This window comes from Sardina pilchardus, chromosome 16 (assembly GCF_963854185.1).
Source record: "Sardina pilchardus chromosome 16, fSarPil1.1, whole genome shotgun sequence".
Classification (NCBI taxonomy): domain Eukaryota; kingdom Metazoa; phylum Chordata; class Actinopteri; order Clupeiformes; family Clupeidae; genus Sardina; species Sardina pilchardus.
Window position 1 is genome coordinate 7,966,033 of NC_085009.1, and position 15,388 is coordinate 7,981,420.

General features: G+C 43.9%; 2 protein-coding genes across 4 annotated transcripts in view; both read left to right on the forward strand.

The window, feature by feature from the left end:
- Positions 1-1,244: 1,244 nt before the first annotated feature.
- Positions 1,245-9,935, forward strand: ewsr1a (EWS RNA-binding protein 1a). 2 transcript variants are annotated; one of them, XM_062517147.1, is made up of 16 exons: positions 1,245-1,335; positions 2,382-2,418; positions 2,564-2,615; positions 2,723-2,861; positions 3,060-3,258; positions 3,527-3,825; positions 3,924-4,116; positions 6,481-6,518; positions 7,249-7,266; positions 7,585-7,700; positions 7,817-7,946; positions 8,089-8,205; positions 8,397-8,538; positions 8,631-8,728; positions 9,001-9,271; positions 9,534-9,935. In XM_062517147.1, the coding sequence occupies exons 1-16, from the start codon at positions 1,320-1,322 to the stop codon at positions 9,571-9,573; spliced, it is 1,905 nt and encodes a 634-aa protein (XP_062373131.1). In that variant the 5' UTR covers positions 1,245-1,319; the 3' UTR covers positions 9,574-9,935. The 2 variants fall into 2 exon arrangements, with proteins under 2 accessions (XP_062373131.1, XP_062373132.1); XM_062517148.1 differs by having other exon boundaries at positions 2,726-2,861.
- Positions 9,936-10,944: 1,009 nt separating this feature from the next.
- LOC134060425 (oxysterol-binding protein 2-like) overlaps positions 10,945-15,388 on the forward strand; it is a 15,987-nt gene continuing 11,543 nt past the window's right edge. Inside the window, exons 1-3 of one of the 2 annotated variants that reach the window (XM_062517146.1) lie at positions 10,945-11,098; positions 11,221-11,338; positions 12,053-12,258. In XM_062517146.1, coding sequence (XP_062373130.1) covers positions 12,066-12,258 — 193 coding nt within the window. In that variant the 5' untranslated portion in view covers positions 10,945-11,098; positions 11,221-11,338; positions 12,053-12,065. Of the gene's footprint in view, positions 11,339-12,052; positions 12,259-15,388 lie in introns of both variants that reach the window. The other variant, XM_062517145.1, reaches the window with a different exon arrangement.

Consider the following 15,388-nt stretch of genomic DNA (forward strand, 5'->3'; position numbering starts at 1 on the left):
CTATTCAATACATCGTGGTGCTGCAATGAACCTTGCAAAGTGTACAGTGTAGGCTACCACGAAGCACAACATGGACTTAAAGCTCACATCAATAAATAAACAAAATAAATTAAAATATATTTAAATTCTCATCAAGTATAGGGTAGACTGCGTACAGTTGAGACACTTTTTGCTCACACGAAAATCAAACAATACTGAAAAGAAGTGATTTTCCACATAACATTCCACATATGCCATTTCCGTAGACTAAAATATTATCAAGCAGGCCTACCCATAAGTAGGCCTAGTTTAAATTTTCCACAATTAGCTCATAAACATCAGGTGGATTTTTGTCTCGACTGCGTCTCAACTGTAGTCTTACCATGGTAGGCTACAGTTTTTACACCCATGTTTAATAATGTAGGCTATAGTAAACTAACTGTTCATTGCAAAATTGAATGAATAAAACCCTAAAAATGGCAAAGTGTTTTTTAATTTAACCTCATTCATTTCATTTTCATTAGCATTGGTTAGGGGTTCGAAACATCATAGGAATGAAATAATAGGCCTACAATGTGTCTCAACTGTCCCTATTTCCCTAGAATTTGCAACGACCTTACATGACATAATCATCAGGAGCATGAAATTGCACATTGAGGTGCTGTCTGTTGGACCTGACCACATGGGTCGGCTTTCAACCTCCTACATCAATGAGCATTGGCTGCCCCCATTATATCGCATCTCTTGAAGTAGGAGCCTGACCACCACAGTTTTTTCCTTAAAGTGCCGATTTGGAGATGTAGGCCTAACTTCTGACCCTATGCTTCTGACCCAGTAAGCATCACGATTTGGCTCTCAAAATTGCTCACATTACATACATCCCTATATCCCACTGATGGGTGCTATTGTAAGGAGATAATCAACTCATGTCACTCAGCCATCTCTATGCTTAGGGCCTACACTACTTTTTTTTTTTTTTTAACTTCCAGCCATAGACTGTAGCCTAATCAATTTCAGGCAATAGGCCCACCCCCCACTATGGCCCCCCACACAATTTCCTTCTGGCATATGCCATTGCAACGAGCTAATACATGTTATTCACTTCAGTTGTCAGTGGCCATAATGTTATTGCTGGTCTGTGTATGTGTGAAGACTGTTTTATTAATATTTTCTGATAACTATCTATTATAAGTGATACCTCTCCTCTCTAACATGAAAAGAAATTCAGACGTAGGCCTATTTCATCAATGATCAATTTGGTATGTTCCAAGAAAGTACTACGCATGCGCACCCTTTGCGTTGTTAGCTGAGTTGGTTGTGGCATTCAGAGAACACGCGAAATGGCGTCTGCTGCAGGTAAGAATAGTGAGATTTTTATTTGCATAGTTTTGGCTATTTCTTCAACATTATGTCAGAAATGAACATGTAACTGTGCTGTCTAAGTTGCATTCTACGCATTTTGTGGTGTGATTCAAGTATGCAGTTGTAATTGTCCATTTTATTTCTTAGCGAGCTAGTGCTAGTCGGTTGCATACGTATGGGGGATGGGGTAACCACAGCCATGTTGTAGCCATTGGAACGCCAGGCTAACGGCAACCTACTTGTTAGCTTACCGGATACTGTCCGTTGTAACAATCTCAAGATAAATCACCTTCATGCCCAAGTAAATTGTGGATTTTGGGTTCGGCAAAGACTATACGTGATGCCGTTTAAAATGTAAAAGACTGGGCACACGGGGTAACTTAACCAAGAACTGAGACCGCGGTGTTTGTTGTCGCTTAGCAAAAAGTCAACGCTATTTGAGCTAGCCAGCTATCGTTAGCTGCATTAGCCGGTTGATTTAGGTAACGAAGGCTACACGCGGGTAAACCGGGAAGAACGCGTTCATTAGGAACAGCAGTATTTCAGTTTTATTTAAAATGTTGTATTCCCATTCTTATTGAACTCCTGCGTGTACTCGCTAAATGCATGCACAAAATATACAGATTATAATTGTGACTAGACGGACGGCGTCTTGTTGTTTTAAACTGAAATGGCGGGCGAACACGTGATTTCCTCCGTACAAGAGGGTTGGAGACCCCGGTCATGCACTCTCTCTGGGGGCGCAAGCTTGCTCTCAGTAGTAGCAATGGTAGTTAGTTTTATTGGTTTTCTTTCTTTTTCGTCCAGTTTCATTTGAAAATAAGTGAAGCTAAGTTCCCCGCTTAGTTTATCATGTGCTGCAGTGCTTCCTTGGGACGCTGTGGCAACAGTAGTGTGAAGGTTGTAAATAGTACAACAGGAGTTGTGTGTCCACATTTTTGCAGCAATCAAATATCTTTTTCTTTGGTCCAGCTAGTGTGTGTGTTTGTGGAGTGTGGACAACATGTATACCTACTTATTGTCTGCATTTTCGGTTTCAGATTACAGTTCCTATGGTCAGCCTGCAGGCCAGCAAGGGTTAGTATGCTTACCCACGTCATTCAAGTGAAGTTTCTGAAGAATTGTCATCTGTTTACATTTTGAATGAACCTGAATTTATTGCTACACAACTGACCCTCATTGAATCTTTTGAAGAGTTAATGGTAATATGTTTTTGTTGAAGGTATGGCTCTTACGGTGCCCAGCCCACTCAGCCTTATGGGCAGGCCACACAGGTGAGTTACGCTTGATGCATTTCTGATCCCTTTGTCTTCAAAAGTGGCCCGTGTTTATTTTGGATTGGGCTGTTGTACTGACTGACTGAGGCCTTTTCTTTGTACAGCAGGCGTATGGCCAGCAGCAGGGCTACAGCTCCTACAGCCAGCCTGCTGAATCGGCCTACCCGCCGGCAGGCCAGACTTCCAGTGCATACTCCCAACAGGCATATGGGTCCTCCTATGGACAGCAGCCACCAGCTGCCGGTGAGTGCCTCCCCCTCTGTAGGACTCTTCATGTAATAGAGAAGTTTGTATAAGTGGGCAGTCTGGCTCAGGAGTTAATTAGTGATCTGAGCGGTCACCGACAAATTTAAGTAAAAAGTTACTTGTGTTTCTTGTCTCAAAGTCTCAAATAATGTGTGTAACACTGTTTTAATGTCTAAACCTGTTGTTTCTCCCCAGCTGCATACAATGCCACTCCTGCTGCTCCCCAGGGTTATGGTCAGCCAGTGCAGTCCTACGGAGCGGCAGGCTACGATTCCGCTTCTGCCTCCACTACCGCCAACAGCAGCCAGCCCAGCTATGCAGCCCAGTCTGGGTATGGAGGCCAGCAGGCTTATCCTGCATACGGCCAGCAGCCAGCCTCAACAGCACCTCCCAGGTCAGCATGAGTTTAATGGTCACACTGAAGTGCTAAGTTATGTTTGTAGCAATATGGGCTGTGACTTCCTGTGAAATGTGCTTTGACTTGCACATTTCCCGTACTAGTGTGAGCTTGGCAGCCAAAAACAAGCTTGTAGAAGTTGTATTCCAAGAAAATGTAACCCTAGGTATTTGCTGGCATGCCTTTCTCTCGTTTCTCTTGGTCAAACGCTTCCCAAATTGATTGTGTACTGAATGACATGTTATGTCATGCTTTCCCTCTGTAGTTACGGAGCTAGCAGCCAGCAGCCGTCCAGCTACGACCAGAGCTCCTACTCCCAGCAGCCCCCACAGGGCTCCTACTCTCAGCAGCCCCAGCAAAGCGGCTATGCCCAGCAGACCTCTTACGGCCAGCATGGAGGGTACCAGCAGCAGCAGGCCCCGCCGCCAACCCAGCAGGCCCCACCCTCTTATGCCCCGCCTGCTGGTTCCTACGGCCAGCCACCCGCCAGCCAGTACGGCCAGCAGGGCGGAGCAGGAGGAAGTTATGGCCAGCAGACTGAGTACAAACCACCAAGCCAATACAGTGAGTGCATTACTAGCGACGTTGATGTTTTTTGTCTGTGTTAGTTGTAGTTGTTAATGCCGGGAATGGTTGACTAAAAGCTGTTCTGTCTTCCCCAGGTAATTACAGGCAGGATCACAGCAACGGAATGGGCGGAGGTGGCTACTCGGGTGCGGACCCTGGTGGCTATGGGGAGGGCCGCGGCATGGGTGGGGGGGAGTCCCGGGGCCGAGGCCGCGGGGGGTTTGACCGCGGGATGATGCGCGGCGGAGCGCCCGGCATGCGAGGGGGCATGAACCGAGGAGGCATGGGGTAAGTGCTCGTCTGACTCTCTCAGCCTCATCACTTTTTCTCCCAAAGGTGCTGTGTGAAGCCATCACTTGGGGCTGAGGGCAAGCGTACCCCTTAAATCGCAAAATTCATTAACTTAAGTGCTAAACAAATTATACAGAATACAGTAACAGTATTTTAACAGTTCAATTGGAAAATAATTGATGTTCATTTACTGACCATGACGAGTTGGCTTAAACACCCTAGCCATTGTTAAATCTCTGAGCTTTGTCGTAAGCTGTTGGGGTTGTTGCTCTCAGCCCTGCCCTGGTATGGCTAAAGGTAAGATGGTAGACTCGGTATTGAGTTGCATTAGTGGGGATGGGGGAGGTTTTTGTGTTTCTTATTTCTTTTTTTATTTTTTATTTTTTTAAACGGGTTAACTTCAGCTTTTTTGTTCTTGGTTAGTACATACAACATCTTCAATGAGTTTTTTCACCAATTGAAGGGTGTTCACACAAGTGGAGTGTGTAGGAGCTGCTTGTGCAAATAAGTCCCTTAATCCTAAAGCAGCAGTTAATTTAGCAGGTTGACCAGTGCCCACAAAATAGGCCAAATTTTATGAACTGATGGGGTATACTACGGAGCGAGGACACTGGTTTACCCCGGCAACTTTGGGAGTAACTGCCGATCTCCAAAAGAACGTTTCAATGTATTGTGAATCACTTCAGAAGCATCAGCGGCAACTCCTGAAGTTACCTGGGTAAGCCAGTAACCTTGCTTTGTAGTATACCCCTCTCGATTGCAAAAATAATTTTGGGGGTCTTTGGTTAGATTTACAGCATGGTGGCTTATGTGAAACCTGTCTATTTGTAGAACCTCAATACCTGAGGTAATGGTACTTAAGGTAAACAAGAATCAAGCAGAACACTCAGTACATATCGTCTTGTGTTTTCAAAGGTGTAGAAATTTAGTTTTTACCCACTCAAATTCTAAATTTTTCACATCATGGGTGGGAGTGAACTAAACGGAGGTCCTTTTTTGGGGTACACATTTTGATCTAAAAATCTATACTTAAAATTCGTTGTTGATGGTCTTTCAGGATTCAGTGGGGTATGGTTATACGTTTTACAAATATTAATGTAGAGTTGCTTTTGAAGGTGAATGCTGTGGTGGTGTAAAATTAGACGTTTTTAGCGCTGTATTATACATTCCCCATGTCTTGGATGTTTATACTGGAAATGTGTAGTTTATGGTAATTGATATAAAGATATATTAATTTGGGGTTCACCATTGTGTCTATGGTTGGGTAAATGGGCTAGCTTATCCATGGCATTCACCTTCCTGATCCCCTGACATAGGTTAGGGGTACAGCAACATATTCTTCTGAACTGTGGATTTAAATTTTACATGAACTGGATTGCTTGTCTTTTTGTGAAGTGTCTTTATGAACATTTTTCTTTAACATGCTTTGTCGCATTTATATGCTACAGGTAACAAAGTGAGAGCCATGTAAACACGTCTATACTTTTACAAGTACCACAGCTCAGTTTGAGTGTGGGCCGGCAGCCTATTGAGAAAGAGGGGACAACATTTAAAGTGAAGAAAGGTGTACAAAAAAGTGTGGTCAAATAACAAATAACATTTATAAAATAAGTTGTTTTTGTTTATGAAAGGAAAAATACATAATGTAACTTTTTATATTTTTTGGGACTTTCCTACCAACACCACTTATACTTTGTGTTATTTCTGCTGAAACATTCTGTAAGACCAAAGGAAATGGTGTATTGAATTGTGTTTTTCATTTGGATTAACTGCATGTAACAGCTTTGTAAGCCAATTGTTTCAGAAGCAGCTGACATGTATTGAAGTGTGTTGCTCAGTAACACTATGTTAACACATCCCTTCTAGGCCCGTAAGCACACAGCAGCAGGTGTTTCTGCTGTCGTTGTGCTGCGTGCAGTAGCACCATGTCTAATGCTTCTCTGCCGGTGATACGAAGCTAGTAGTGCTGCTTCTGAAACAATTCCACCTCATCTATTCTGTAAAAGACAAGTGTAGGGGGATTGTCCACCCCCTTTGGTAATAAAGACTGCCCTTACCCCTTTTCCTTACAAACATAGACATAACCCCAGAACTGTTCAGCCACCACCTGATGAGAAACATGTATGTAAAAAGGGTTAAGCCCAGGGCCGTGTTGAAGTAAACACAAACCCAACTACCCCGTCCCAGTATATTTGTGATATAAAGTGTCAGATAATTGGAGTCGGGGAATTGAGCCTAGGCCCTGGTTCTGGGGGGTTTAGTGTTAGAAGTGTGGTCGCATCAGTCCCCTACCAATCTTTGTGGTCCAGAAGTGGCTGTTTAAAGGGATATCGCCTTCATATCTTCGCTTACTCCCCCCAGCATCACTGGAGACAGAGGTGGCTTCAGTAAGCCCGGTGGTAAGTTTAAATGAGTTCCAAGAGCATACACTAGAATTGCAAACTGATTGTTTTTTTTTCCATCACTGACTGTGTGGGTATTGTTCTAGTTCAGGGGGTTTAAAAAAAAAAACATGTTTTAAGAAAACTACTGCCGGCCAGTATTCTTGTCTTTTCACTAAGGGGTTCTAGCACATATTGACCTCCAGTGTGTAGTGGAAATGGTATGCAAAATTACACGGTGTGTTTTTGAGTTCAGACACCTATGGCATTCAAAAAAGGAGAGAAAAAAACTACAGAAAAAAAACAGCCAAACATTTTACTGGTTAACAAAGCTTCACTCATGTAGTCTGTTCCTCTGTTCATTATAATTCACATTATCAAAATTCTGGTATGGATTCCATTTTTTTGGTTCTGCTGGTCAAATGGGTCTCAAACCATATTTTTTTTATTTCTGCATTTACCTGCTAGAACTATGGCACACTCTATGAAAAATGGGGTTCTTTTGTAGTCATCTCATGAGTAGATCCTAACTGAAGTTTTGCATTTTTCTCAAAATGTCAAGGGCACGACATTCATGGTAATAGCCATTTTTTTTAAAAGTGCAGATTAAGAGGAGTGTGCCTTGGGTTAATGTGGCTTCAGGAGCTGTAGAGCACCAATTGTCAGGTTAGTGGGCGAAGCAGGCATGCAAACTAACGTCCATCTTCTTTCTCTCCATCCACCCTTCTCCTGCTCGTTGGGACGCTAGGATTCGACTCAGACATGGGTATGTGCAATTGTTACATCTGTTTACTGTAATTTCCCAACTATTAGCCGCAACTTATACATAGATTTTTTTTTTCATTTTTTATAATTTCTTCAGCTATGAGGTAATATACAGGGGTGGTTAATATGGAATTAATTTGATTTTCTTTCTTTTAACTTGCATGAAACACTGTCCTGCGGCTTATACACAATGCGGCTAATACACAGGAAATTACTGTAAGTTCCATTAACGTGCTACACTTGTGATCTTGCCATAAGTAATTGCCATAAGCTGCAGTCTGAATGTTGACACTTGTTCATCTTTGCTGTTTGTGCACAGGCCGACCCGAAGAGCAGGATGACTCTGAGAACAGCACCATCTACATCACAGGCCTGACGGAGGGCGCTACTCTGGAGGAGATGGCTGAGTTCTTCAAGCACAGCGGCGTCATCAGGGTAAGTGTGGTTGGGGGACTTGAATTGGTGCTCTCATACATTTGTGTGTGACGCCTGTGGCGTTGGATCTGTTGTTGGGAGATATTGGCATTTGAATGTAAGGCTTGTTCTCGTAGATAAACAAGCGCACTGGTCTACACGCCATTAATCTCTACAAAGACAAGGAGTCTGGCAAGAACAAAGGAGATGCTACTCTGTCCTATGAGGAACCACCTTCTGCCAAGGCTGCAGTGGAGTGGTTTGATGGTAAGTGATTTAGCACAACTGTATTATTATTATTATTATTATTATTATTATTATTATTATTTCCTGTATATCAAAACTCTTGATGTCCAAATTGTAGTGCCCTCTTACTGACCTTTTTCATGCACCTTTTGTGTATCTGCAGGAAAGGACTTCCAAGGCAAACGGTTGAAGGTGTCGATGGCGCGCAGGAAGCCCATGATGGGCATGGGCATGCAGATGCCCATGAGGGACGGCAGGGGAGGCATGATGGGGCGCGGAGGTGAGATTGGGACGGAACATCTGTCGTCTTGCATGCCTTACAATTCTTGAAGACTTCGAGTGATTATTATAACGGCTCAAATTATTTAATTTCTCAGTTCTTCAGTTATGCAAGGCTATTCCATTCTCACAGTTGAAAGAAGTTAGACAGCCATTGAGTGTAGAGTTTGTTTTTTTTTCCCCCTCCTGCAGCAATGATGGGCCGTGGTGGCATGGGGCGTGGTGGGGACCGTGGCGGTTTTATGCCCCGAGGGGGCCCAAGGGGTATGGGCCGTGGAGGCCCCACCGGTGGGAACATGCAGCCAAGAGCCGGAGACTGGCAGTGCCCCAATGCGTAAGCAACTATTCAGAGTCTCGAAACATAAAAAAAAACCCATTTGACTGATATGAGTTCTAGAGTCTAATTATGTGTGTATGCTGTTGTAGGGGCTGCGGCAACCAGAACTTTGCGTGGAGAACTGAGTGCAATCAGTGCAAAGCCCCGAAACCAGAGGGCTTTGGACCCCCTCCTTTCGCACCTCCAGGTGAGTCACTCTGGCTCTGTCTGAAGCACATACAGACTGCCTCAATCTGCCAGATCCACTCATTACATTTGGGCACAGTCATGCTGAAGTAATTGGATGTGGCTGGGGATGTCTGCCATGTCCCAGATTTTCTGGTCTGATAAATTTGAGTCAAGGTCAGACACGTACTTCAATGGCATCAGGTTTAAACTGAACGTTAATCGCCCAGACCGTGATTGAGTGATTCTGGGAATGTTGTGCTAGTCCTTACCTGTTGTGGTTCTTCCTGTCAGGCGGTGACCGTGGCCGTGGAGGCCCTGGCATGAGGGGTGGTCGCGGCATGGACCGTGGGGGACCAGGAGGACCCGGTGGTCCTGGAGGACCAGGTGGCTTCCGTGGAGGCAGAGGAGGTGATCGCGGAGGCCCTGGAGGATTCCGTGGCGGGCGTGGCATGGACCGGGGTGGTTTCGGTGGCCCCAGGGGACGAGGGGGACCTCCCATGGATGACATGGGTGGCCGCGGAAGGCGAGGCATGGGACCACCTGGCAAGATGATGGACATGAAGTGAGTGTAACCTTTGGTGGTAAAACTGGATTTACTTTGTAAGTTGACAGCCTGAGAGTAGAAAGACCTCAAGAGTTGTATGCTGTTAATACCACATTTGTGTAATAGACAAAACTGATTCGTGTTCATCCTGAACATCAGTTATTTTGCTTTGCGACACAAGCCAACAGTAGGTCACTGCATTTCAAGTAGTGCATAGGTGCCATCTGTATAGGTGCCATTCTGCATGTGTTGAAATTGACTACTTTTTATTTGTCTTCAGAGGGGAGCATCGCCAGGAGAGGAGGGACAGACCCTACTGAAGAATCTACGCTTGTAAAAATCCTCACAGGATTTGCCCTTCTAAGTGATTTTAAGTCACAAAATTCCATATTTATATCAGGTGTTAGTATGGGAACTGTCAGCTCAGCAGCTAGTCTACAGTGACCTTTTGTATTTTATGTTTTTCTTTTTTAAAGTTTCTTAGTTTTTGTCTTTTTATGTTTGTGCAGAACGTCTAGTAAAACCAGTGGCAGGTGCATGCTATTTCGACTGCAAAATCAGATTTCTGGGAGATGTATTTTGTGGAATTTGTCCCAAGCAATTTTTTTAATCTTTATCCACCATTCTCTTCACCCATCTCCAATGTACAAAAATGTTCAATAAATGACAAAATGAATTTGGATTGTCTGCTTTTGAGTGTACCCATTTGTATGGTCCAATGAGACGTATGTTTGAGTGTTAGGGAGAATAACAGTCCTGAATAATGCCTTTCAGATCATGCTCTGACATCTTCTAGAAATGTACAAGAGTCTGGCATTTCATAACGGTGTGGAATTCTGTGAAGATGGCTTTTAAGTGCAGTCCTTGGGCAAGTTCCATCTCACAAAACATCAGCTCTTGAGGAGTTAAGTAAAGCTGTTGCATAACATGTTGAGCACATGTACCATCACACACGGTTCAGATCATATGATTCCTCTTTAAATGGGGCCCTGTGATCTTACTTTGCACGGTTGCTTTCCTTGTGTGCATCGGTAAGTCATGATGTCCCTATTTTTTTGACATCCAACCTTGTGGATGTTCATTACTTAGCCCTAAATTATTTATGCCTTGGTAATTCTAAACCCAGAACTAATTAATGTTCCTACATACATGGGAATGGCAGGTCAAATTTCTGGGTTTCTTATGCAAACAGAGATGGAATGAAAAGTGCATGATAATATAGTGTACCACTACAGCAGACATTATTTGAGGTTTGAATGCATTAGTGAGTATTTACAGGCCCTCTAGTGACAGTAGGTCATGTACCCTCCCATAGCACCGACACTTAAGACTGCACTGCCATCATCTGTTCTTCGACAGTAATTGCAGTGGTACTGTGCGGTAATTAAAGCACCACCCTAACCCATTAATAATGTATTGAGTAATTCGGTGCTGCAGTCTGCGAACTTAAGACATGAAGAGAGTACTTCAGACAGAGGGAATGGAGATCTTGCAGTTTTCAATTAAAGGCATTAGCTCATATTTCGGTAGTTTTGCACAAGGTTTTTGCTAAGAGGACACACATCACTTTAGATTTGATCGGACGTCATTTTATCTGCGACGTCGTCACTGTACTTGACGACGTTTTCGAACTCCGTCACAGCGTGTTCCCTAGTCCCATAAATTTTCCATCTTACTAGCTGAAGGCTCCACCCTCCTGTCAAACCAAAGGATGCAGGATGGGGCAGGAGCAGGCATTCTTCTGTCTGTTTGACTCCCTCGATGAGTCAGCCCTGCTCAGCCTGGCATCCCTGAAATAAACCAAGGAATAACGTGAAGCAAGTGTTCCCCGCAGCTAGATAGTCGGTGAGGGAACAGCACCACCTCACTAAACGGTCGCATCCACTGCCGGCTACATTTTGTTAGCTAGTATCATTTAAAAATGTGCGAACCAGCGAAGAGCTTGCTGCCATCCCCTACCTCCGCAGGGACACAAGTTCAGGTGCCAGGGACCCACAAAGGATGGCTCTTCAAGTGGACCAATTATCTGAAGGGTTATCAGCGGCGGTGGTTTGTCCTTAGCAACGGCCTGCTGTCATACTACAGGTAGGATAGCTGAAAGGCTATTCCACTGCTATGCTAGTGTCAGATATGTTATATTCTGTCAAGTTTAGAAATAGCTTGCTAGCGAAAATGTCTTAGAGGTCACTAATTATTTCAGCTATCATTAATGTCATGTGGCCAATTAAACACATCAAATACAGCAGTCCTTTATCGTTAGTATGTAACCTTGACTATTTGACGTTTGGGAAATGAAGGCACAGTCGGTGACAAAGTTGCATAGCCTAGTGACGTCTGAGCATAACGGGCAATCCCCAAGCCATGTTCTATAGGCTAGTTTTCTTTTTTTAAAGAATGTCTGCTTTTCAGGCATAGCCTACTCTACTCGTGGCCGTGACTGGTCGTAGCTGGATGATTGCTGCCACAGAAATGTTATAATGCTAATATATTCAGTAACAATATTATGTTAACAGTTAAAGTTGTCTGCGTGTGGTGGCCTGGACTTGGCCTATGTGTAACAGCATCAAAATACATTTTTGTTACATTTTTGTTACATATTTATTTGTGTGTATCTGTCTGTGTGTGTGCATGGTTGTTGTGTACACTTGCGTGCATGCAGGCAAATGAGATGGCAAGCAATCACTTAACTCCCATTCCTAGAAAGTAACTTCATGCTTTTGTGTGTCTGTAGAAGTAGTACTAGTTAGATGCCTCTTTTCCCTGGTGTGTGTTTGTGCGCGTGCACGCCCTGTCCTATAGGACTCAGGCAGACATGGCACACACCTGTCGTGGCACCCTCAGCCTGGCCACAACGCACATCGAGGTGGGCGACCACTGCCATCTGGTGCTGAGCAGTGGTGGCCGGAGCTACTACCTGAAGGCCAGCTCTGAGGGGGAGTGTCAGCGTTGGATCTCTGCCCTCCAACAGGCCAAAGCCAGCACCACTCACATGATGCACCACTCAGGTGAGTCCTGTGAAACCTTGGCTTTTGCCTTGTCATGGAAGAAGTGGCTGTTCCACTCATCTATCTTGTAAATGTCAAGAAACAAGTGGAAATCACAATTGAACTGTTGAGCAGAAATAAAAATAGCCCACAGAAGATAAAAGACATCAATGGTATTACAGTCGTGGACTTGTTTTTTGTATGGCACCACTTGGGGGAGTGACGCAACCAATATTCTGCCCCTGACTCATGCATCTAAGATTCTATTTGCCCTTTAAAGGCAACCCAGTGCATCACAGGAATACTGCTGTAACAGATATGCATGTATGCGGCATCCATAATCTATTGTAACCTTGCCCCCGGAAGCAGACACTATTTTTAGATGCAGGAAGAAAACGGGAGGAATAGCAATTCCTTTTGGTTGTTGGATTAATCTTGTGTCAGTTCCTCTGTACAGCACAGGGTGGTGCTATAGCGACGTGTTTATATTCTGCACACAGTGTCATAAAGCCACATTTCATTTTTGCACACCCTATACACAGTCGACACATTTGGTAGTCACTTTAAGCTTTGTGATGGTGACATACATTTTGTTTGTCGTTCAATTTGCTTAGATTGTGTCAGACAATCAGGGTGACAGTTTCCTGATGTTAGGCCAGTGGGAGTCAATGACATGAATTTATATTTCATGACGGTAGCCACTACCAAAATAGCAGACCAATCAGAGCCATATTTTGACTCCTTTGTTTGTGTTATGTCCTCACCCATCGGTCATCCTACTATTCCTCTTTGTATCTCTATCGCCCTGTATTTGGTTCTCTCTCTCCTCTCTGTCTTGTTGTTGTTCTTATCTTTCCTCTCATATATCTCGCACTGATCATTTTTGAATTCAGATGCTCTATGCTATATTAAAATGACCCTTCTTGTGTATCAAACTCCACCTATTTCATGATGACGGAAGACATTAGGAGCTGGAATGGGTGGCGAGAGAGAGTGTGAATGAGAGGCACATAGACAAGGGGCAGATGAAGGTGACTGGAGAAAGGGACTGAAAGAGAGAGAGGGAGCGAGAGAGAGAGAGAGGGAGGGAGGGAGAGGAGGAGGAGGAGGCAGGCAGTGAGTGAGTGAGCAAGAGCAAGAAGGAGGGAGTAAGAGAAAGGAAGAGAGAGAGCACGGGAGGAAAAGACAGAAAGCATTCCTCCACCCATTCATTCACCAGATTCTCCAGTGTTTGTACAGAAAGCCACAAGGATCCTCTCTTGTGAGTATTTCTTTCTTTTTCCATTTGGATAGTCATTTGAAGAAAGTCTCTGATTTGGTTTGTCGGTGTGTATGTGTAGTCTGTTATAGCAGATTTTGTGAAGGAGAGATCTCTGTAGGGCCACATCATTAAATAATAATCGTAGATGAATTAAATGTACATGACATGTCATGAATTAATTATTTTCAAGATGATGATCACTGGTGTACTTCGAAAGTTTCAATTTCTGCTGTGGGAATATAGTGATTAATTGTGTCTTTCATTTGTGTGTGTGAGTGTCAACAAAGCAATGCCATTGGTTGTACACGAGATAAAGATATTGTCAATAGGAAATAATTTTATAGTCAAGATAACATGTTGGTTAATATATGGCTCTATATCGCAGTCAAATGAAAGCACATTTTGTGTTAGCACAATCTCACATAGAGGACAGTGATAGTATAGCGGGTATGAGAGCTCCTTTATGAGAGCATGTACCAGTACAGTACATGTGTGTTCATTTGGTTTGATTCTGAGCTTGTGTGTCTCCACATTGTTTCTGCTTTACTGCCTCCTTCAGCCAACCACTCCTGGCTCTTTTCTGTGGCAAAATACATTTAGTGATTACAGTTAAGTCACTCAGCAGGATTTGAAGGGGTGAGAACCTATTTATGTGGTTTAACATTCCCTGTGGCCATGTTGCAGCTTAGGAAGCTGCAAAGCACAATGAAGACTGGCTTTGTTGTTTTTGCAGTTATGCCATTACGTCTACAGTCCTCTGGCTTGCAAAGCTGAGGTGGGACAGGACCTCTATTGTTTCATTAGGGAGAATTTTAAACACCAGCCTTTACCTACATAGGCACACAGAGATGAGGCAGAGCAGCAAGAACCGTTGTAAGTACTGCAAACAATTCAAGGTTTATGTCTTCAGCTCTGGGAGTTTGTGAGTGTAACCTGAACATTTGTTTCTTTGTGTGCATTTAGGGGTGAGAATGGATGATTGAGAAAAGGGCCTTATGCTAATTGGATTTGTTGTGATAAAGTAGATAGTCTGTTAAGAGGGACCCAACATCAGCAACCACTCCCATGTATCATCCGCTAAGTTGAATTGTGAAAATAACAGCACCTGTCCATTTATTTATGGTTTAAGACTATGTGGCTTTTTTCTTTCCTAGTGTCCCTGTCTTTCCATCAACATTTTCTCTGTCTCGGTTTTCTCAGTGTCTGTTAGCAAAGGCTAGTTTAGTCAGAGATGAGTCATACAGCTACCCCAGTCAGGTTCAAGAAGGTGAGAGCTCTCATCAGTAATGTGTTTTTCAATCTTGGCATCGCTGTGTAGATCCACAGCCATCCCTCTCACTCTCACTCTCACTCTCTCTCTCGCTCTCTCTCTCTCTCTCGCCCCCCACCCTCTCTCTCCCCCACTCAGACAAACACAGCACACCACAGGCATGATTCATCCCCTGCCAGATTAATTTCCGCACTGCTCTCATTGAGACACTGGCCAGGTTCAAGGTCCGAGCGCCGGGCGGACCGACCCTGAGACACCTGAAACACAGCGAGCGGCGTGCGTAGAGACAGACGCTCGAACCGTCATGGCGCCGTTCCTCTGCCAGATTTGGGTCACAGGACCACGGTGACAGCTCTGAAGACGCTCTTGTTTTCAGCATCACTCTCGCTGTCTCTGTGCCTGTTTTTTTAATCTTCTTCCTCTAAGACCGCACTAATCCACTTTCCCAGATTGTGTTTTTTTTTTTTTTTTTTTTTTTTTCTCTAATGTGGCACATGTCTTTAGGTCGCAAAGTCTCTCTCAATTCTTGCTTTAAGCTGGCCAAGCTAGCTGATGAGATTTTGTTGGGAAAGTTGAAAGTTGCAATGAATCTGTGGTTGTTAAGCGAGGCCCTTTTTGAT